Consider the following 22798-nt stretch of genomic DNA (forward strand, 5'->3'; position numbering starts at 1 on the left):
CTCTTCCCTTCATTCTCTCCGTCTGTTTTATTGTTGTGTGGTGGGACAGCTGTTCATAACCATTCATTAGCACTGGATTAGTCTGGACAAATCATGTGAGTGGAGGGAGATGGATGGTTAGCTAAACACTATGGGCTCCGCCTCGCTTCCCTCGCTAGTTTCTCCCTAAACACTGCGGCTTGTTTTTCCATTTCCTCAAAAACACTTGACTGTCTATGCCAAACATAATGTTGGTTTTGGTTAGTGGGGATTTAATTTGGTTGTATTTTCTTCAGAACCTAAGGTTTGTGTTTCCATCCAGTTTTGTGGTCGCTGGTCAGTAAAAGTATTTTATCTGTTGTAACATTTGTCAAGTACATTGTTATTGATTGTGACAGGGATCATTTTCGTTTACGATGTGGAGTGGTTACCGTGGTGACTGTGTAGGATTGTTGACATAGTGGACAAGCCAGCGGAGGAAGATTCTCAGCTCTGGTTCTGCATGCTTAGAGTTACTGGAATCCTATAAAAGACATATTTCAACATGGTGTCATCTGGCAAAGCAAGACACACACTGCTTCACTCGTTTGGAAGGCTCGGGTGTTTCCTCAAAACAAGCTGTCTACTCTCTCTCCCTCTCTGAACACTTGCACCCTGTATCTGTTGCCTAGCGCCTGTCTCTTGTTCTGGACAGCTGCACTGGCTATCCCTGAAATCTCCTCTGTGCCACACACACACACACACACACACTCTTTCTACTATGTCATCCATGTCATCTGGACCGCTCCTTCGTTCCATCCTTCTCTTCCATTCTCTATGCCTATGATTCCACTTTTCACTTGTCTTCATACCCCTCTTCATTCCCTCCCTCTGTCCATCACACTGTCTCTCCCCTTCCTCTGTGTCCCTACAGCTGTGTGTCAGCTGTCGGTCTGTACCAGTGAAGTCAGAGCTGAAGCCGAAACACAGAAAGCCCACAGGAACCCCAGGCCACCCCTCTACACCCCCTCCCCTACCAGCTGTCTCCCCCTCCCTGCCCCCATCACCCCCAATCATTAACCATCCACCAGTAAAACTACTGGACAAGCCCTTTTGTGTCTCGTAGATGGGTAACTACAGCACCCTACCCTATCAGGCCCCTGTCTAACTACTACAGCACCCTATCGGGCCCCAGTCTATCTACTACAGCACCCGATCAGGCCCCAGTCTAACTACCACAGAACCATATCAGACCCCAGCCTAACTACTACAGCACCCTATCAGGCCCCAGTCTAACTACTAGAGCACCCCATCAGACCCCAGTCTAACTACTACAGCACCCTATCAGGCCCCAGTCTATCTACTACAGCACCCGATCAGGCCCCAGTCTAACTACGACAGCACCCTATCTACCCTATCAGACCCCAGCCTAACTACGACAGCACCCTATCTACCCTATCAGACCCCAGCCTAACTACTACAGCACCCTATCTACCCTATCAGCCCCCAGTCTTACAGCTACAGCACCCAGAGAAACAGTGTTTAGAAGGGAGCTCTGAAATCCACTTTTTCATGCTCGGGCTACTTCCTTCTGTGTCTGATACATGCCTAACTACAACCATAGAAATAGAATGAATTAGAACTTGAATTAATTATATTTCTTTGACTACACCACCCATAGAAATCGTGTTTAGAACGAGGCTCTGAAATCCACTTTTTAATGTTCCACCATTTGTAGGACCAAGGATTGATTGTCTGTCCTGTCCTGTCCCGCTCGTCTCTCTGTCTCTCTGTCTGTGTGTCTCTTAGCCCCTCTACTTGTAGTTTTGATACACAGGCTGGACTGTCAATCATCTCAAATATATATGTTACCTTCCTCTATTTCTCTCTCTATCTGTCCTTTTCTGGCTATGTGATCTGATGAATGATCTACATGTACAGTGGGGCAAGAAAGTATTTAGTCAGCCACAAATTGTGCAAGTTCTCCCACTTAAAAAGATGAGGCCTGTAATTTTCATCATAGGTACACTTCAACTATGACAGACAAAATTAGGGGAGAAAATCCAGAAAATCCCATTGTAGGATTTTTTATGAATTTATTTGCAAATTATGGTGGAAAATAAGTATTTGGTCAACTACAAACAAGCAAGATTTCTGTCTCTCACAGACCTGTAACTTCTTCTTTAAGAGGCTCCTCTGTCCTCCACTCGTTACCTGTATTAATGGCACCTGTTTGAACTTGTTATCAGTATAAAAGACACCTGTCCACAACCTCAAACAGTCGCACTCCAAACTCCACTATGGCCAAGACCAAAGAGCTGTCAAAGGACACCAGAAACAAAATTGTAGACCTGCACCAGGCTGGGAAGACTGAATCTGCAATAGGTAAGCAGCTTGGTTTGAAGAAATCAACTGTGGGAGCAATTATTAGGAAATGGAAGACATACAAGACCACTGATAATCTCCCTCGATCTGGGGCTCCACGCAAGATCTCACCCCGTGGGGTCAAAATGATCACAAGAATGGTGAGCAAAAATCCCAGAACCACACGGGGGAACCTATTGAATGACCTGCAGAGAGCTGGGACCAAAGTAACAAAGCCTACCATCAGTAACACACTACGCCGCCAGGGACTCAAATCCTGCAGTGCCAGACGTGTCCCCCAGCTTAAGCCAGTACATGTCCAGGCCCGTCTGAAGTTTGCTAGAGAGCATTTGGATGATCCAGAAGAAGATTGGGAGAATGTCATATGGTCAGATGAAACCAAAATATAACTTTTTGGTAAAACTGAACTCGTCGTGTTTGGAGGACAAAGAATTCTGAGTTGCATCCAAAGAACACCATACCTACTGTGAAGCATGGGGGTGGAAACATCATGCTTTGGGGCTGTTTTTCTGCAAAGGGACCAGGATGACTGATCCGTGTAAAGGAAAGAATGAATGGGGCCATATATCGTGAGATTTTGAGTGAAAACCTCCTTCCATCAGCAAGGGCATTGAAGATGAAACGTGAAAATACCATCAACGGTGTGTGAAAACCTTGTGAAGACTTACAGAAAACGTTTGACCTCTGTCATTGCCAACAAAGGGTATATAACAAAGTATTGAGACAACCTTTTGTTATTGACCAAATACTTATTTTCCACCATAATTTGCAAATAAATTCAAAAAAATCCTACAATGTGATTTTCTGGATTTCTTTTCTCATTTTTTCTCATTTTGTCTGTCATAGTTGAAGAGTACCTATGATGAAAATTACAGGCCTCTCTCATCTTTTTAAGTGGGAGAACTTGTACAATTGGTGGCTGCCTAAATACTTTTTTGCCCCACTGTATTTACTACTGTCTTTCTCTATCTCGAAACATCCCTGTTGTTATGTTTAAGCCAATTAGCGCTTGAGGAGGAGTTAGCAATAAGGGAGTTGGAAATTACATGATTGACATTTCGAACGCTGAAGGACTAAGTAATGTTGGCTAGGCTAATTATACCACCTTTGATTGGTTCATTGTGCAACAACAGATCTAAACCAAGCCAATGGTGTCTGTGTTGTGGTGCCACGAGTCAATCAATCAATCAAATGTATTCATAAAGCCCTTTTTACATCACCCGATGTCACAAAGTGCTATACAGAAACCCAGCCTAAAACCCCAAACTGCAAGCAATGCAGATGTAGAAGCACGGTGGCTAGGAAAAACTCCCTAGAAAGGCAGGAACTTAAGAAGAAACCTAGAAAGGAACCAGGCTCTGAGGGGTGGCCAGTCCTCTTCTGGCTGTGCCAGGTGGAGATAATAACAGTACATGGCCAAGATGTTTAAATGTTCATAGATGACCAGCAGAGTCAGATAATAATAATCACAGTGATTGTCGAGGGTGCAACAGGACAGCACGTCAGGAGTAAATGTCAGTTGGCTTTTCATAGCCGATCATTCAGAGTTAGACAGCAGGTGCAGTAGAGAGAGAGTCGAAAACAGCAGGTCCGGGACAAGGTAGCACGTCCGGTGAACAGGTCAGTGTTTCTTAGCCGCAAGTAGAACAGTTGAAACTGGAGCAGCAGCAGGGCCAGGTGGACCGGGGACAGCAAGGAGTCATCATGCCAGGTAGTCCTGAGGCATGGTCCTAGGGCTCAGGTCCTCCGAGAGAGAGATAGAGAGAGAGACCGAGACAGAGAGACAATTAGACAGAGCATGCTTACATTCACACAGGACACTGGATAAGACAGGATAAATACTCCAGATATAACAGACTGACCCTAGCACCACAACACAAACTATTGCAGCATAAACACTGGAGGCTGAGACAGGAGGGGTCGGGAGACACTGGCTCCGTCCGACGATAGCCCCGGACAGGGCCAACCAGGCAGGATATAACCCCACCCACTGGTCTGTTTTGTTGTATTTTGTTGAGTTGAATTGAGTTATTTGTATCTACTAGACACACAGTGTGGATGTATAGAGGATCTACTACTGTATCTACTAGAATGGACCTGAAATTTAGACAGAAATTATCACCTCTCATTCTTCCTACTCTCTCGTATTCTGTCTTTCATGATACAAAATTAATTATTCATCCATTCTGAAATCTTCTAATCCTTCCTCTCTCTGTCTCTCGCTCTTGCGCTCTCTCTCTCTCTCTCAGGTATGCCTGTGGTTGTCAGCGTGACTCCGGACAGGTAACCGGGTGTGTTGCTGGTGCCATGGCAACCCCAGAGCTGCGTCTGTTGCCTGTCATCGTGGTTACCATCGTCCTGGTGGCGTTGTCGGCTGCGGATGACCACGAGTGGCACTTTAAACCAGGTAAGAGGTCAGATGTTAGACAGGAAGTGGCTGTTTAAGGTCAAATCAGATCCCTAGAATATGATTGGTCGTTATTGTTGAAGAGAATGGGTTCTCAATAACTTACCTAGTTAAAGCCAAGGTAGATAGTAGACGGTCTAGGGATTGATGATCGTTGACCAATCGGCCAGGTTACAATTTGAGTCACAACAGGGGAAAGTACTATAATCAGAACGTGTTTTATGTGTTTTACCTTCCATTCAAGATCTCACAGGCACCTTCTCAGAAATGTCAGACAATTCCATCTTGGCTTCACCTATTGCCCTATCCTCCTCCATCCCTCGCCCTCTCTGCCCCTCTCTTGTCTACATTCTCCTCACATTCTTGGATGTGTGCCTTAAGTCTGTCCATCAGCTATCAGCAGCCGATTATGTTTCAGGTTCATGTCTCCTAGGCAGCCATGTGTTACAGGAGAGAGATGGTAGCAGGTAGCCTCGGGTATTCAACCTCACTAATGTACAGGCTGCTTATCAACCTGTCAATCACACAAAGAGAGAGGGGAGTGAGGGAAGGAAGGAGGGAGGGGAGGGGAGGAGAGGGATAGAGAGAGAGTAGAGAAAATTAAACTCCACAAGGTGAAACCAGAGCTGCCGTTTTCTGTCACCTCCAGGGTATCAGCAGACAGTGAATTATCTGTCTCACGCACACGCACATGCACATGCACACACACATGCACACACACTGTTGTTATCTGATTTGATCCATATGGTTATTATTTCCACACCGTTGCTGTGGTGATGCAACAACACGTCTTTTATAGTAGGAAATAGCCCATTAGTACCGGGATATGAACTGATATGAAGAGTGAATAAAGGAAGGGAAACACCCACCATGTGTGTGAAAGGGGGAGAAAGAGAGATGGGGCGTGGGAAGAAAGCCAATGGAGACAATAACAGAGAGGGTAAAAAGAGAGATGTAGAGGCCTGGAGAGAGAGAGTTTTATTGGCAGCTTGGCAATGATGTAATGAAACAGGCCTGTCCGTGTGGGGGTGTAGGGGGTATGTGTGTGTGTGTCTCAGAGGGTTTATCTTCCAACCCCACATTCCTATCCACTGACTCACTGACAGCAACTGAGTTAGAACTTCCCCCTTATCACCCCCCCCCACACCCTCATATCACTGACAGCATCATTATCACCCCCCACGCCCTCATCACGGACAGCATCATTATCACCCCCCACACCCTCATATCGCGGACAGCATCATTATCCACCCCCCACGCCCTCATATCACTGACAGCATCATTATCACCCCCCACGCCCTCATATCACTGACAGCATCATTATCACCCCCCACGCCCTCATATCACTGACAGCATCATTATCACCCCCCACGCCCTCATATCACGGACAGCATCATTATCACCCCCCACGCCCTCATATCACGGACAGCATCATTATCACCCCCCACGCCCTCATATCACGGACAGCATCATTATCCACCCCCCACGCCCTCATATCACGGACAGCATCATTATCACTCCCCACGCCCTCATATCACTGACAGCATCATTATCACCCCCCACGCCCTCATATCACGGACAGCATCATTATCCACCCCCCACACCCTCATATCACTGACAGCATCAATATCACCCCCCACGCCCTCATATCACTGACAGCATCATTATCCACCCCCCACGCCCTCATATCACTGACAGCATCATTATCACCCCCACGCCCTCATATCACGAACAGCATCATTATCACCCCCCACGCCCTCATACCACGGACAGCATCATTATCCACCCCACACCCTCATATCACTGACAGCATCATTAATACCCCCCACACCCTCATATCACTGACAGCATCATTATCCACCCCCCCACACCCTTATATCACTGACAGCATCATTATCCCCCCCACACCACCATATCACTGACAGCATCATTATCCCCCTCACGCCACCATATCACTGACATCATTATCCACCCCACCCCCACACCACCATATCACTGACAGCATCATTATCCACCCCACCCCCACACCACCATATCACTGACAGCATCATTATCCCCCTCACGCCACCATGCCACCATATCACTGACATCATTATCCACCCCACCCCCATGCCCTCATATCCCTGACAGCATCAGTTATCCACGCCCCCCATATCACTGACAGCATCAGTGATATGGGGGGCGTGGATTTACATGTAGCTATCATGTTACTCCTGATGTATGATAGTAGAATGTATGATAGTATAATGTATGATAGTAGAATGCTCTATTCTGTCCTCTAGTCTCTGTATTAGAGGTCGACCGATTAATCGGAATGGCTGATTTTAATTAGGGCCGATTTTCAAGTTTTCATAACAATCGGAAATCGGTATTTTTGGGCGCCGATTTGCCGATTTTTATTTTTTATTTTATTTCATTTTTTTATATATTTTTTAAATGTTTTAATATTATACATTTTTATTTAATTTTTATACCTTTATTTAACTAGCAAGTCAGTTAAGAACACATTCTTATTTTCAATGACGGCCTAGGAACGGTGGGTTAACTGCCTTGTTCAGGGGCAGAACGACAGATTTTCACCTTGTCAGTTCGGGGGATCCAATCTTGCAACCTTACAGTTAACTAGTCCAACGCAATAACAATCTGTCTCTCTCTTGTTGCACTCCACAAGGAGACTGCCTGTTACGCGAATGCAGTAAGCCAAGGTAAGTTGCTAGCTAGCATTAAACTTATCTTATAAAAAACAATCAATCATAATCATTAGTTAACTACACATGGTTGATGATATTACTAGATATTATCTAGCGTGTCCTGCGTTGCATATAATCTGACTGAGCATACACGTATCTAAGTATCTGACTGAGCGGTGGTAGGCAGAAGCAGGCGTGTAAACATTCATTCAAACAGCACTTTAGTGCGTTTTGCCAGCAGCTCTTCATTGTGTGTCAAGCATTGCGCTGTTTATGACTTCAAGCCTATCAACTCCCGAGATGAGGCTGGTGTAACCGAAGTGAAATGGCTAGCTAGTTAGCGCGCGCTAATAGCGTTTCAAATGTCACTCGCTCGGAGCCTTCTAGTAGTTGTTCCCCTTGCTCTGCATGGGTAATGCTGCTTCGATGGTGGCTGTTGTTGTTGTGTTGCTGGTTCGAGCCCAGGGAGGAGCGAGGAGTGGGACGGAAGCTATACTGTTACACTGGCAATACTAAAGGGCCTAGAAGAACATCCAATAGTCAAAGGTTAATGAAATATAAATGGCAGGGTAGCCTAGTGGTTAGAGCGTTGAACTAGTAACTGGAAGGTTGCAAGTTCAAATCCCCAAGCTGACAAGGTACAAATCTGTCGTTCTGCCCCTGTACAGGCAGTCCTGTTCATAAGCCGTCATTGAAAATAATAATTTGTTCTTAACTGACTTACCTAGTTAAAATAATAGAGGGAAATATATTTCCTATACGACCTAAAACTTCTTACCTGGGAATATTGAAGACTTGTGTTAAAAGGAACCACCAGCTTTCATATGTTCTCATGTTCTGAGCAAGGAACTTAGCTTTCTTACATAGCACATATTGCACTTTTACTTTCTTCTCCAACACTTTGTTTTTGCATTATTTAAACCAAATTGAACATGTTTCATTATTTACTTGAAGCTAAATGTATTTTATTGATGTATTATATTAAGTTAAAATAAGTGTTAATTCAGTATTGTTGTAATTGTCATTTTAAAAATACAATGTTTTTTATTTATTTTTTAATCGGCCGATGTAATCGGTATCGGCTTTTTTGATCCTCCAATAATCGGTATCGGCGTTGAAAAATCATAATCGGTCGACCTCTACGCTGTATGACAGGCATGATGAATTATATTATATAGTCTCTATCTCATTCTTGCCCCCCCCCCCCCCCCCCCCCCCTTTCTCACACACAAACACGAACCCACATACACACGCACGGCCACATACATGCAGCTCAGTGTCGTTATGCCCTGGGGATGGAGGATGGCACCATCCCTGACTCTGACATCACTGCTTCCAGCGCCTGGTCAGACTCTACTGAGGCCAAACACGGCAGGTACGTGTGTGTGTGTGTGTGTGTGTTATTGCATACCTTCCTAAGGGAAAAAGCCCAGCAGCTGGCCTGTGTAGCTCTGTGTCAGCTGTTATTGTAGCTTATCTCTGTGGAGGAGAAGTGTTTCTGGTTTCCATGATTCTAAGACTCTGTGACCTTTGACATATTTGGGTCCTTTGTACCTCAATGCTTGGCTGTGGAGAGTGCAAATAGAGTATACAAAATGTGTTTGCCTGTGTGTGAGTGCCTGTGTGTGTGTGTGTGTGTGTGTGTGTGTGCGCAATTACATTATCTCTATTCATGTCTGGTTCTGGGTCTGTATCTCTCTACCGTTGAGTATGTCTGTCATCTGTTGTCACCATGTTTAAATCACACAGGAGAAGACTATCAGATTACAATACAAGGCTGTGGCCAGCGTGTCTCTTTATAGCACATTAGGTCATGATATTACATGACCAGCCTATCTGTTAAACAAGGCAGATTGACATGGTCTATTACTAGACATCCACAGAGTGTGTGTGTGCCTCAGTTTCCATGTCTCTCTTAGCCTGCCGTGTCTGGGCTGGGTCTGCTGGCTGACTGTCAGTTCATGTGGAGGTGATCAGCCCCAACCCCTTAAAGAGACACCACAGACAGACAGAGAGAGGGGGATGGGGGAGAGAGAGATAGGGGATGAGAGAGAGAGGGAGGGATCGGGGAGCGAGAGAGAGAAGAATGGAGGGAGAGGGAAATGGGAAAAGAGAGAGGGGAAGAGAGAGAGAGAGAGAGGGATCGGGGAGCGAGAGAGAGAAGAATGGAGGAAGAGAGGGAAAGGGGAAAAGAGAGAGAGGGGAAGAGAGAGAAGTATGGAAAATGGGCGGCACTGTGATGGAGGGGGATATTGAAAGAGGGATGGAACGAGGGAGGGAGGAAGCCTGGTGTGTGATTTTAGGGAGATGCTCACTGATATTGTCCGAAAGCAGCTGGATTACAGCATGTTAGATGGAGGGAAGGAGAGAGGGAGGAAGGGAATTTAGAGAGAAGGAGGAAGGGATAGAGTACTTGGCTGGTCTGAGAGTGAGAAAGAGGGAATAGAGTGATGGAGGGGGGAATAGAGGGGGGGGTAGAGGACTTGGCTGGTCTGAGAGTGAGAAAGAGGGAATAGAGTGATGGAGGGGGGAATAGAGGGGGGGGGGTAGAGGACTTGGCTGGTCTGAGAGTGAGAAAGAGGGAATAGAGTGATGGAGGGGGGAATAGAGGGGGGGGGGGTAGAGGACTTGGCTGGTCTGAGAGTGAGAAAGAGGGAATAGAGTGATGGAGGGGGGAATAGAGGGGGGGGTAGAGGACTTGGCTGGTCTGAGAGTGAGAAAGAGGGAATAGAGTGATGGAGGGGGGAATAGAGGGGGGGGGTAGAGGACTTGGCTGGTCTGAGAGTGAGAAAGAGGGAATAGAGTAATAGAGGGGGGGTAGAGGACTTGGCTGGTCTGAGAGTGAGAAAGAGAGAATAGAGTGATGGAGGGGGGAATAGAGGGGGGGGGGGTAGAGGACTTGGCTGGTCTGAGAGTGAGAAAGAGGGAATAGAGTGATGGAGGGGGGAATAGAGGGGGGGTAGAGGACTTGGCTGGTCTGAGAGTGAGAAAGAGGGAATAGAGTGATGGAGGGGGGAATAGAGGGGGGGGGGTAGAGGACTTGGCTGGTCTGAGTGTGAGAAAGAGGGAATAGAGTGATGGAGGGGGGAATAGAGGGGGGGGTAGAGGACTTGGCTGGTCTGAGAGTGAGAAAGACGGAATAGAGTGATGGAGGGGGGAATAGAGGGGGGGGGGGTAGAGGACTTGGCTGGTCTGAGAGTGAGAAAGAGGGAATAGAGTGATGGAGGGGGGAATAGAGGGGTGGGGGGGGTAGAGGACTTGGCTGGTCTGAGAGTGAGAAAGAGGGAATAGAGTGATGGAGGGGGGAATAGAGGGGGGGTAGAGGACTTGGCTGGTCTGAGAGTGAGAAAGAGGGAATAGAGTGATGGAGGGGGGAATAGAGGGGGGGGGGGTAGAGGACTTGGCTGGTCTGAGAGTGAGAAAGAGGGAATAGAGTGATGGAGGGGGGAATAGAGGGGGGGGGGGGTAGAGGACTTGGCTGGTCTGAGAGTGAGAAAGAGGGAATAGAGTGATGGAGGGGGCAATAGAGGGGGGGTAGAGGACTTGGCTGGTCTGAGAGTGAGAAAGAGGGAATAGAGTGATGGAGGGGGGAATAGAGGGGGGGGGGGGGGTAGAGGACTTGGCTGGTCTGAGAGTGAGAAAGAGGGAATAGAGTGATGGAGGGGGGAATAGAGGGGGTGGGGGGCAGAGGACTTGGCTGGTCTGAGAGTGAGAAAGAGGGAATAGAGTGATGGAGGGGGGAATAGAGGGGGGGGGGTAGAGGACTTGGCTGGTCTGAGAGTGAGAAAGAGGGAATAGAGTGATGGAGGGGGGAATAGAGGGGGGGGTAGAGGACTTGGCTGGTCTGAGAGTGAGAAAGAGGGAATAGAGTGATGGAGGGGGGAATAGAGGGGGGGGTAGAGGACTTGGCTGGTCTGAGAGTGAGAAAGAGGGAATAGAGTGATGGAGGGGGGAATAGAGGGGGGGGGTAGAGGACCTCGCTGGTCTGAGAGTGAGAAAGAGGGAATAGAGTGATGGAGGGGGGAATAGAGGGGGGGGGTAGAGGACTTGGACAGTTTGTCTCCTTTTGCACGTCAGTGATCTTTCATATGAATCATTGTGGCTGATTTAGGATGGAGAGGCCTGGTTTGTCTCTCTCTCTCCTTTTCTTCATCTATCCATCTATCCTCCCTCGTATCTGATGTACTGTATGATGCAGTGAGGCCTGGCCTGGCTCTATCCCCAACTATCGCCCCTTACCTCCCTCCATCAGTGTCAATTACCTAGTGTTCTGAATGGTAGGTTGACCTCAGTGGGATCGCGATCAACTGTAGTAGAACTTTATTATCATTCAATTCAACAAAGTTGACAAGAAGATATGTGTCTGGGTGTTAGGGCTGGTCTGTATATGGTCCAGGTTTGGATTGCTTCATGTGGACCAGTTCTCCGTGTGAATTGATCCTATTGCCAGTGACTAAGTGGTTGTACTGTGGTCTGTTTGTGGTGATGGATATTGTGGTCTCTGTAAGAAGTATTTGTGGTTTGGATAGTTTGGATGACAAAGTTATATTCTATCCAGATTGATCTCATTATGGAATCCATAAATGTATAATTTAATAATCCCCCCCCCCCCCCCCTCCCCCAGGTTGAGTACAGGAGAGGGAGATGGTGCGTGGTGTCCTGCAGGAGCAGTGTTCCCCAGTGCTTCAGAGTACCTCCAGGTCAGACATGGGCTACAACCACATACTTATGTGAAGGATTCTCTGTTTCCATTGGCAAGAGGTGCATTCATCCTGCCAATACTCACATTTCATTGGGTTCTAGTTTGTGTTTAATTTAATCAAGGTAGAAGTTCCCTAGTTTCCCTGTGTTGGAGGTAGAGGGTCAGGATGGGCTGAGGGTCAGAGCACTACATTACAACTGACCTTAGATCAGTGACTAAAGACGTCTTGTTCTCTCTCTTCCAGGTGGACCTGCGCTCGCTGCACTTCCTGGCTCTGGTGGGTACCCAGGGTCGCCATGCCGACGGGCACGGCCGGGAGTTTGCCCGCAGCTACCGGCTCCGTTACTCCCGAGACGGACGCACCTGGATCACCTGGAAGGACCGCTGGGGGCAGGAGGTAAAGACAAGTGTGTGTGTGTGTGTGTGTGTTTTATCTATCTAATGTATCTCTCTCCCCTTGGCTCTGCTTCTCTGACTCATTCCATTATTTCTGTCTTATACAAACCTTTTATTCAGCCACCCACTCACAGCATCCTTGAATCTCACTAGTTTCCTAAAGCCCTTTTATGTATCATTCACCACTACCATTTCTGTGTTCCATCATGTCCGTGTTGCTTTTTCACATCTAAATGCTTAATTATGCTATTCATGGTTATTCAATGGGTCTCCATGCCACTCTTGACTGTCCCCCCCCCCCTCCCACCCCCAGGTGGTGTCTGGGAATGAGAACACCTATGATGTGGTTCTGAAGGACCTGGGTCCACCCATTGTTGCCCGTTATGTCCGCTTCTACCCCCTGGCAGACCGGGTCATGAGCGTCTGTCTACGAGTGGAGCTCTATGGCTGTCTGTGGAACGGTGAGTCACACTGTCTATCTGTCTGACTCTCTGTCTGACTCTCTGTCTGACTCTCTGTCTGACTCTCTGTCTGACTCTCTGTCTGACTCTCTGTCTGACTCTCTGTCTGACTCTCTGACTGTCTGTCTGTCTGTCTGTCTGTCTGTCTGTCTGTCTGTCTGTCTGTCTGTCTGTCTGTCTGTCTGTCTGTCTAAAATAAAATGAAAGCGGGAGTGAGGATGCATAAATGGATGTGTGGGAGACGATGTCCTTAGGTGGACCCACGAGGGTGTTCTGAACTCTTTTTGGTTCTATCCAGAACCTTTTTATCTAAGAGTATTAGGTGGATACAGACAGACACTGAAAAGAAGGCCTTTGGAAGATCACAGCATAGCAGACATCACTCTGTCTACTCATATCTCTGCTGTCTGCACTCCAGACACTTAGGGGGATGGCCAACGACTTCACCATCCTTAGATGTGTGTGTGTCGCCTTGAATTTACAGTCTGTTTTCTAGATTTGAGAAATAAGGCTGATTATGTGTCTTCAAGCACGTATTTCTGCAGATATGGTCATAGGATTCACTCACCATGACTTTTAATTTACTGTCTGGTTTGGCCGGAGATAAAACCATCCCGTTTTACCACAGATAAGTGACACTACAGCACAGAGGATGATAGATGGTATGCTCACAGAGCACCAGTGAATTACACTGTGTTTATGGGTGGGACACGTCTCCTCTCTCCTCTCTGTCCTCCTCCCTTTACACAATGGCTGGCTGACTGGCTGTAAATCAAGCCTAGTGCTGAGCCTTAATGCCTGGGGCCGCTGCATCTGGATGCATCCCAAATGGCACTAGCTATTCCCTGAACAGGGCTCTGGTCAAAAGTAGTGCACTGTATAGGGAATAGGGTGTCATTTAAGACTCACCCTCTGTGTGTCTCTCTGGGGATAGACTGACTATCTTCCTGGAATTATTGTCTGTTAGAGAGGTTTCTGTCTCTGGAACCACTAACACTATAACATGCAGATTCACAGAAATGGCAGACACATTTCCCGGCACACATTCCTGTTCCATCATCACGTTTTACATTGTGGCGGGGAACGGGTATGCTATGTGGTTTGTTTATTGTGCAAGACCCCAATGGGACTGAGCCCTTGTCCCCCACACACACGGACACACATGTACAGACATGCACATACGTGCGCACACAAACACACACACACACACTCCCTCCTTCTGTAAAAGCTGTGTTTATTATGGATGTGAGCGCTGAAGGTGAAGGTAGTTACAGTGAGTGACTTCAGACCTGTGCTAGGAGAACATGCTGATTAGCCATACAGGCTGACTGGGGGGAGAGAGGGTCTAATGTTTCACTGGAGAGATGTCTGCTCTGCCTGTGTGTTTCTCATCTCCTGAACACAGGCTTAACCAACGTATGTAGTTCATGTGTAGCTGACCAGGCGATGGTAAAGATGATATATGCTGTATCTTATTAAAGTGTATATTATTAATGTAATCTCTCTCTATATACTTCATCTCCCCTCTCTATCTGTCTATCTGTCTATCTGTCTATCTGTCTATCTGTCTATCTGTCTGACTCTCTGTCTGACTCTCTGTCTGACTCTCTGTCTGACTCTCTGTCTGACTCTCTGTCTGTCTGTCTGTCTGACTCTCTGTCTGTCTGACTCTCTGTCTGTCTGACTCTCTGTCTGTCTGACTCTCGGTCTCTCTCTCGCTCAGATGGCCTGTTGGTGTACACAGCTCCAGTGGGTCATGTGATGCACCTGTCTGGCTCACCTGTGTACCTCAACGATTCCACCTACGATGGCAGCGTAGAGTCAGGGTAAGCATCATCCTCCTCTCTCAGCTCTGTGGGTATTGGCTGGCTACTTGAGATTGGTCTTCATCCTCCGTTGGCTTTAGTTGGTTCTCACACAAATGCAACTTTTCCCCAGGTTGTTGCTATAAATGAGAATGTGTACTCAGCCAACCATAACTGGTAAAATATGGATGAGTATATAAAGGAACCAGTAGCTAGCTGAAACATGGCCTCCATCATCTGCAGACCCCCTCCGGTGCTGCTCTGCTCCTGGACTCATCCCATCTGTTAGTAGTGAACAGGGCCTTAGTGATCCGCAGTCAGCCAAATGGCTTTAGTCTGTCATACACACACACACGAAACAACTCCTCTACCCAATGTTTATTTTCTCTGTCCACCTAATCGAATAAGAATTAAATTATCTGGAGTCAGACTTTATTTGCTGAGGGAGTTGTACTCTGTTTCCAGACTGTATTGTCCAGGGATGGGGGAGAAGTAGGGAGGTTATATTCACATATACCTTTTTAATGGGGCACAACTGTTTTCATAGCGGGTGAGCTAATGGTTTTGACGCAACCCAGATCTATATACTGTGTGTGTGTCTGTGTGTGTGAAACCTGAGACACAGGGGTTTGAGGTGTGTGTGTGTGTGTGTGTGTGTGTGTGTGTGTACTTCTGTATATGTTAGGATGTGGGTGTGTGCATGTACAATGTATGACTGTGTATGCCTTGGCATGTGTACAATATATGTATAACGGTGTAATAATGTGTGTGTACTGTATGTATGTGTTTAGGGTTCAGTTCGGAGGCCTGGGCCAGCTGTTTGACGGTGTGTTAGGAGGGAATGACTTCACAGAGACCAAGGAGCTGAGAGTGTGGCCGGGGTATGACTACCTGGGCTGGAGCAGAGAGGCTCTGGGGCAGGGCAGCGTTGACATCGAGTTCCACTTCGAAAAGACACGCAGCTTCCACACCATGCAAGTAAGAGGATGTATGTGTGTGTGTGTGTGTGTGTGTCCCTTATGTCTACGTGTGTCTCTCTTTAAGTCCAAAAATCCCCCCAAAATCCTTGGCTCACACAGTCCAATACATCTCTATAAAACCTTCAAATGATCTATTATACAAAGATGTTGACCAACATTACACAACACATCACTTTATATCTCTTTAACATCATGTGACTAGCCAGTAACACATTGTCTTAAATTACCCTCTCAGTCCCACCATCATATTAGCTTTCCATTATCCTGTCGTTTATCATTGTTTGTCTGTTGTCTGTAGTCTGGTCTCTGGGGGCCATTAGGTTGTATCACTGGCTGTATGTGTGGTTGTGGTTTGATGGTTTCTTTATGGTGAAATGTTGTGTTGTTATGTTGGAAGACTTTGGAATGTGTGAACCCAGTTTAATATGTGAACCCAGTTTAATGTCCTGTTGTTTCCTCTTCTGGAATGGAGTCAGTCTGGAATGTTGGTTAGGGCTGGAATTGGAGATCTGCCCACTATAAAAACACATATTATTAAATCCCCAAAAAACTTGAATGAAAGTGTATTTAAAACAATAAAATGAATGAGATAAAAGAAAACAAGCAGGAAGAATGAAAGAAAGTCCAGTCTAGATACAAACAATAAGTAATCTGTTTTTAACTTTTCAGTGTTATCATTAGTTCCCCTATGCTATGCCGTTAACGGTGGGAATTCTTGAACTATCCCAGTGTTTTCCCAGTCCTCTCGGAATGCTGCACTGCACCTAAGCGATCTAAAGCTTTCTATCGCTTTCCTAAAAGTTTTTCCTGACACTTTTTCCTGTGGTTTTGTTTTTCTATATAGATCGTTTCAATAACTTCTCCTGTAGTCTTAACTCAATCCTGTTCCTGATGTTTTCCCTGAGCTGAAGCAGTTTTCTTCCCTGCCTTTTCCCAATGCGTTCCCTGGTCTTATCTCAGCAAACATACACCTGAAGGGAAGGGCACACCGTTCACATAAATAACTGCAGGAACCTGAACCTGACATGTCTGCCTTCCCTAAAGGGTGATATGTTCTCTAACCTGGTTCTAGGACACTCCCAGGAGAGGAACGTGTTCCGTTACCTAGCTAACTCTCTCTCTCTTCTCTTCTCTCTCTCTCTTGTTCCCTCTTGTTCTCACTCTCTCTCTCTCTCTCTCTCTCTCTCTCTTGTTCTCTCTCTCTCTTTCTCTCTTGTTCCCTCTCTATCTCTCGTTCTCTCTCTCTCTCTCGTTCTCTCTCTCATTCTCTTGTTCTCTCTCGTTCTCTCTCATTCTCTCTCTCATTCTCTTGTTCTCTCTCGTTCTCTCTCTCATTCTCTCTCATTCTCTTGTTCTCTCTCGTTCTTGCTCTCATTCTCTTGTTCTCTCTCGTTCTCTCTCTCATTCTCTTGTTCTCTCTCGTTCTCTTGTTCTCATTCTCTTGTTCTCTCTCGTTCTCTTGTTCTCATTCTATTGTTCTTTCTCTCTCTTGTTCTCTCTTGTTCTCGTTCTCTCTTGTTCTCTCTTTCTCGTTCTCTCTCTCGCGTTCTAATTTTCTATACTTTTGCATATTTTTGATACTGAATGTTATCATATCTTCAACCAAAACCTAATATTAGATAAAGGGAACCTGAGTGAATGAATAATAAAATAATTACATTCTTACATAACTTAGTTTATAAAATAAATGAAATAACATCCAATACCTATTACACTCAATAACTGTCTGTGCCACCTTTAGTTTCAATGACTCCAACCAAACGCTTCCTGTAGTAGTTGATCAGTCTCTCACGTCACTGTGGAGGAGTTTTGTCACACTCTTCTATCAGAACTGCTTTAACTCAGTGACATTTGTGGGTTTTCAAGCATGAACTGCTTGTTTCAAGTCCTGCCGCAACATCTCAATTGGGGTTCGGTCATGTAGAATTGATTGTGTATTTTGGATCATTGTCTTGCTGCATGACCCAGCTGAGCTTCAGCTTCAACTCAGACGGATGGCCTGATATTCACCTGTAGAATTCTCTGATACAGAGCAGAATTCATGGTTCCTTCTATAAGACAAGTCGTCCAGGTCCTGAGGCAGCAAAGCATCCTCAAACCATAACACTACCACCACCACGCTTGACCGTTGGTATGATGTTCTTACTGTGGAATGCAGTGTTTGGTTTTCTCCAGCCATAATGGGAACCATGTCATCCAAGAAGTTATACTGTTGACTCATTGTCTATATAACATTCTTCCAAGAGTCTTGATGATCATCCAGGGTCACTTCCTCCACAGCGATATGAGAGAATGGACGCATTTAGTTGGAGTCATTGCAGTTCAAGGTGGCACAACCAGTTATTGAGTGTAAGGGGGCAATTACTTTTTCACACAGGGGCATTGGGTGTTGCATCACTTTGTTCATTAAATATATAAAATAAGTATCATTTTTTTGTTATTTGTAAACGCGGGTTCCTTTTATCTAATATTAGGTTTTGGTTGAAGATCTGATAACACTCAGTATCAAAAATATGCAAAAGTAGAGAAAATCAGGAAAATACTTTTGTACCTTTCTTATTTATCCAGGTGAATCGATTTGAGAGCATAATTATTATTTACAATGACGGCCTAATAAGGGTCTGTTCTCCTCTAACCTACTTACTTGTCATATGTTCCTTGTTCTTTCATTCACATTTCAGTCAGTTAGTAGGATGTTTTCATCCAACTCAGAAATAAGTGCATTGCAGTGAGCAGAAACATGTTCTAGAAGAATGCAACAGGAAGACTTAAGCACGAAATAACAAGAACATAATGTATGTTTTCTAGCCAGGCCTGTGCAGATCAGATTACCCAGCAGGTTTTGCTTTGTTGAATTATTAGGCCCCCTCCAGATTACAATCAGTTACATATTAACCTCCGTGTTGTGTTCCAGGAGTGTGCATGAGAGCATATATGGGTGTGTGTGTTTGTATTACACAGATATACACATGTGGTTTTAGTTAGAGATTTTCCCTACTGTAAGTGTCAGGTTAATGACTAACCTGTCAGTAGAGTCTTAATACCAGCCCTTAATTCCCCATTAGAGGGAGCATTTCTCACTCACCCTTTATTTCCCTCTCTCCAGATGCCCTATCCCCCTTTCCCTCCCTCCAGATGCCCTATCCCCCTTTCCCTCTCTCCAGATGCCCTATCCCCCTTTCCCTCTCTCCAGATGCCCTATCCCCCTTTCCCCTGTATTCTCCCTCTCTTCCTGGCTATTCTATTCCCCACCTTTCCCCCCTGAACCTCTATCTACCTCACCATCTATCTTCCTCACCATCTATCTTCCTCACCATCTATCTTCCTCACCATCTATCCTTTCTATTTCTCTCTATTCCCTCTCTCTCCCTCTCTTCCTGCTCTCCCTCTCTTCCTGCTCTCCCTCTCTTCCTGCTCTCTCTACTCTCACTCTCACTCTCTCTCTCTCACACACACACACACACACACACACACACACACACACTCGCACTCGCACACACACACACACACTAGGTAGCAGTGATGGTCTATAGACATAGATGGAACCTTTCTCTCCTGCCGTGTCCGTGTCCCTCTGCTGGGCTGTAAAATGTATTTTCTCCAATCAATCACCTCTCCATTTCCCCCTCTCCGTTTCCCCCTCTCCGTTTCCCCCTCTCTGTTTCCCCCTCTCCGTTTTTCCCTCTCGTACTTTGTCACTAATCACTTTCCACTTTCACTCATTTGTGTTATTTTCCACCTAGTACCTCAGTCTAATGTGATGTTCCTATTATAAGGAGGTAGTACATGGTCATAAGGCTAACGATGCATTATAACTGCAGGGTTTTAGTGTTACATTCACACTTCAGAAAACAAAGGAAAGGAGGGGTGCTCAACAACAAAATCATGAGAACGGCTTACCAAGAAAAACTTCCAAAAGGACTAATTCGAGGTAACAAGAAGTTGGAGCACAATTAAAACACGGACTATGTTTATTTCCACTGCATCAAAGCCGACCATGGCTCACCTTCCTCCCTGTGCTTTGTAGCCATAGAAAATTGTTTAAATTGGGTCAAACGTTGTGGGTAGCCTTACACAAGCTTTCCACAATAAGTTGGGTGAATTTTGGCCCATTCCTCCTGACAGAGCTGGTGTAACTGAGCCCCCCCCCCCCTCTCTTCCCTCCCTCTCCCCCCTCCCCATCCAGGTCCACAGTAATAACCGTCACACCCAGGGTGTGAGGGTCTTCAGTAAGGTAGATTGTCAGTTTAAACCTGGCCTCTTACTCCCCTGGTCCTCGCCCCCCCTCTCCCTGGCTGTACCTCTAGAGGACCTGAAGGACCCCTCCTCACGCCCCATCTCCCTGCCCCTGGGGGGTCGCCCTGCCCAGATCTTACGTTGCCAGTTTGCCTTCGCAGACCGATGGATGCTCATCTCTGAGATCTCCTTCTACTCCGGTACGTTCAGGGTATTGCTCTCTTTCATTCTCACTCCTCTTCTCTCCTTTTCTCATTATTTCTGTCATTTTAACATTATCTCTCTGATTCTCAGTCTCTCTCTCCCCTTCTACTCTGTGGGATTCATGGTTCTCTGATTGTCTTAGGAAGTAGATCATCCTATTCTTGTTTATCCCCATCTCTCTCTCTCAGAGCCGTACGGGGAGGGTGTCGACCCCATGGACACGGGCTCTGCTCTTCCTGCTCCTCCGGTCTCCTCCGCTACTCCTCGTCCTCCTCCTGTCTTCCCCTCCTCCGTCAGCCCCGCCCTCAACCACAACTCCTCCAACTTCACTAGCGTTCCCTCAGGTGAGTCGCCTCTCTTTCACCACTTGTACCTCTACCTCTCATCCCCCTCTATTCCATTCATCCCCCTTTCGTCCCACTCTCCTCTCATCCCTCATCCTTTCCCCTTACTTCCCATCTTCCCCATTTTCACCCCTCCTCCATTCCCATTCCATTCTCCTCTCCCCTTTCTCCTCCTCTTTTCCCTCTTGCCCCTCATCACAACGGGTGGGTCGAGTGTGGGCATGCAGTGTTCTAAGTCGTGTCTTTAAAGCATTTCCAGAAACATGCAATGACAAAAAAGACAGGGTATAAGAAGTAACCACACCATAGAAAGGAGCCATGTGTGAGGCGCCTCCTCCTCTGTCCATCATGCTGTGTTAAAACCCCTGGCCTCAGTCCAACCTCACACAACAGCCATCTACACTGCAGCTTTGTCTGGCAACATGGTCGTCTACACTGCAGCGTTGTCTGGCAACATGGTCGTCTACACTGCAGCGTTGTCTGGCAACATGGTCGTCTACACTGCAGGTTTGTCTGGCAACATGGTCGTCTACACTGCAGCTTTGTCTGGCAACATGGTCGTCTACACTGCAGCGTTGTCTGGCAACATGGTCGTCTACACTGCAGCGTTGTCTGGCAACATGGTCGTCTACACTGCAGCTTTGTCTGGCAACATGGTCGTCTACACTGCAGCGTTGTCTGGCAACATGGTCGTCTACACTGCAGGTTTGTCTGGCAACATGGTCGTCTACACTGCAGCTTTGTCTGGCAACATGGTCGTCTACACTGCAGCGTTGTCTGGCAACATGGTCGTCTACACTGCAGCTTTGTCTGACAACATGGCCGTCTACACTGCAGCTTTGTCTGGCAACATGGTCATCTACGCTGCAGCGTTGTCTGGCAACATGGTCGTCTACACTGCAGCTTTGTCTGGCAACATGGTCGTCTACACTGCAGCGTTGTCTGGCAACATGGTCGTCTACGCTGCAGCGTTGTCTGGCAACATGGTCGTCTACACTGCAGCTTTGTCTGGCAACATGGTCGTCTACACTGCAGCTTTGTCTGGCAACATGGTCGTCTACACTGCAGCTTTGTCTGGCAACATGGTCGTCTACGCTGCAGCTTTGTCTGGCAACATGGTCGTCTACACTGCAGCTTTGTCTGGCAACATGGTCGTCTACACTGCAGCTTTGTCTGGCAACATGGTCGTCTACACTGCAGCTTTGTCTGGCAACATGGTCGTCTACACTGCAGCTTTGTCTGGCAACATGGTCGTCTACACTGCAGCTTTGTCTGGCAACATGGTCGTCTACACTGCAGCTTTGTCTGGCAACATGGTCGTCTACACTGCAGCTTTGTCTGGCAACATGGTCGTCTACACTGCAGCTTTGTCTGGCAACATGGTCGTCTACACTGCAGCTTTGTCTGGCAACATGGTCGTCTACACTGCAGCGTTGTCTGGCAACATGGTCGTCTACACTGCAGCGTTGTCTGGCAACATGGTCGTCTACACTGCAGCGTTGTCTGGCAACATGGTCGTCTACACTGCAGCTTTGTCTGGCACATGGTCATCTACACTGCAGCTTTGTCTGGCACATGGTCATCTACACTGCAGCGTTGTCTGGCAACATGGTCGTCTACACTGCAGCTTTGTCTGGCACATGGTCATCTACACTGCAGCGTTGTCTGGCAACATGGTCGTCTACAGAATAATCATCTTTATTGTCCACGTGGAGTTGGACATCTCATATGCTACATATCATCACTCTCATGCTTTTCAGTACCTTGAGAGGAACTCTCTCTTCTCCTCTGTCTTATCACTCCTTCCATCCCTCGTTCCTCCAGAACCCCCCACCACCAACCCCATGATGGACAACACGGGTAACAGCACACTGTCAGGTGAGAGAGGGAGGGGGAGGGGGGGTGGAAAGAGGGAAAGGACATTTCCCCTGATAACTGGTCTGTTTAACACAGCTTAGAGCTGTCCTGAGACCACGGGTTCAGAAGGAGGGATGAAGGGCAGGGGGGAAGGATGAACCGGTGGAGTTAATGTTTTGACTCTGGGCTAAAGAGTGTAACACACTTAACACAGCATGTTGCTTTGTGGTACCTCATCATATTCACATACAACAACACCACTGCTTCTTTCCTGTGATCTCCCTAACTGCATGTTGACGGAACCACTGTGGAACTAAGGAACATCAGATCATGGAACACCAGACAATTCCAGGCCTTTTTAGAGGGCGGCAGT

At 46.8% G+C, this 22798-nt stretch overlaps 1 protein-coding gene across 4 annotated transcripts in view; it reads left to right on the top strand.

The window, feature by feature from the left end:
* Positions 1-22798, top strand: part of ddr1 (discoidin domain receptor tyrosine kinase 1) — a 56205-nt gene that overhangs the window by 23187 nt on the left and 10220 nt on the right. For 3 of the 4 annotated variants that reach the window (XM_036944288.1, XM_036944293.1, XM_036944287.1), the window contains exons 2-11: positions 4593-4750; positions 8713-8815; positions 12065-12140; positions 12387-12539; positions 12852-12999; positions 14723-14825; positions 15596-15782; positions 19971-20220; positions 20413-20568; positions 22393-22446. In XM_036944288.1, the coding sequence (XP_036800183.1) occupies positions 4651-4750; positions 8713-8815; positions 12065-12140; positions 12387-12539; positions 12852-12999; positions 14723-14825; positions 15596-15782; positions 19971-20220; positions 20413-20568; positions 22393-22446 (1330 nt within the window). In that variant the 5' untranslated portion in view covers positions 4593-4650. The remainder of the gene's footprint in view (positions 1-4592; positions 4751-8712; positions 8816-12064; positions 12141-12386; positions 12540-12851; positions 13000-14722; positions 14826-15595; positions 15783-19970; positions 20221-20412; positions 20569-22392; positions 22447-22798) is intronic. The other variant, XM_036944289.1, reaches the window with a different exon arrangement.

The sequence above is a fragment of the Oncorhynchus mykiss genome, chromosome 2, assembly GCF_013265735.2.
Source record: "Oncorhynchus mykiss isolate Arlee chromosome 2, USDA_OmykA_1.1, whole genome shotgun sequence".
NCBI lineage: Eukaryota > Metazoa > Chordata > Actinopteri > Salmoniformes > Salmonidae > Oncorhynchus > Oncorhynchus mykiss.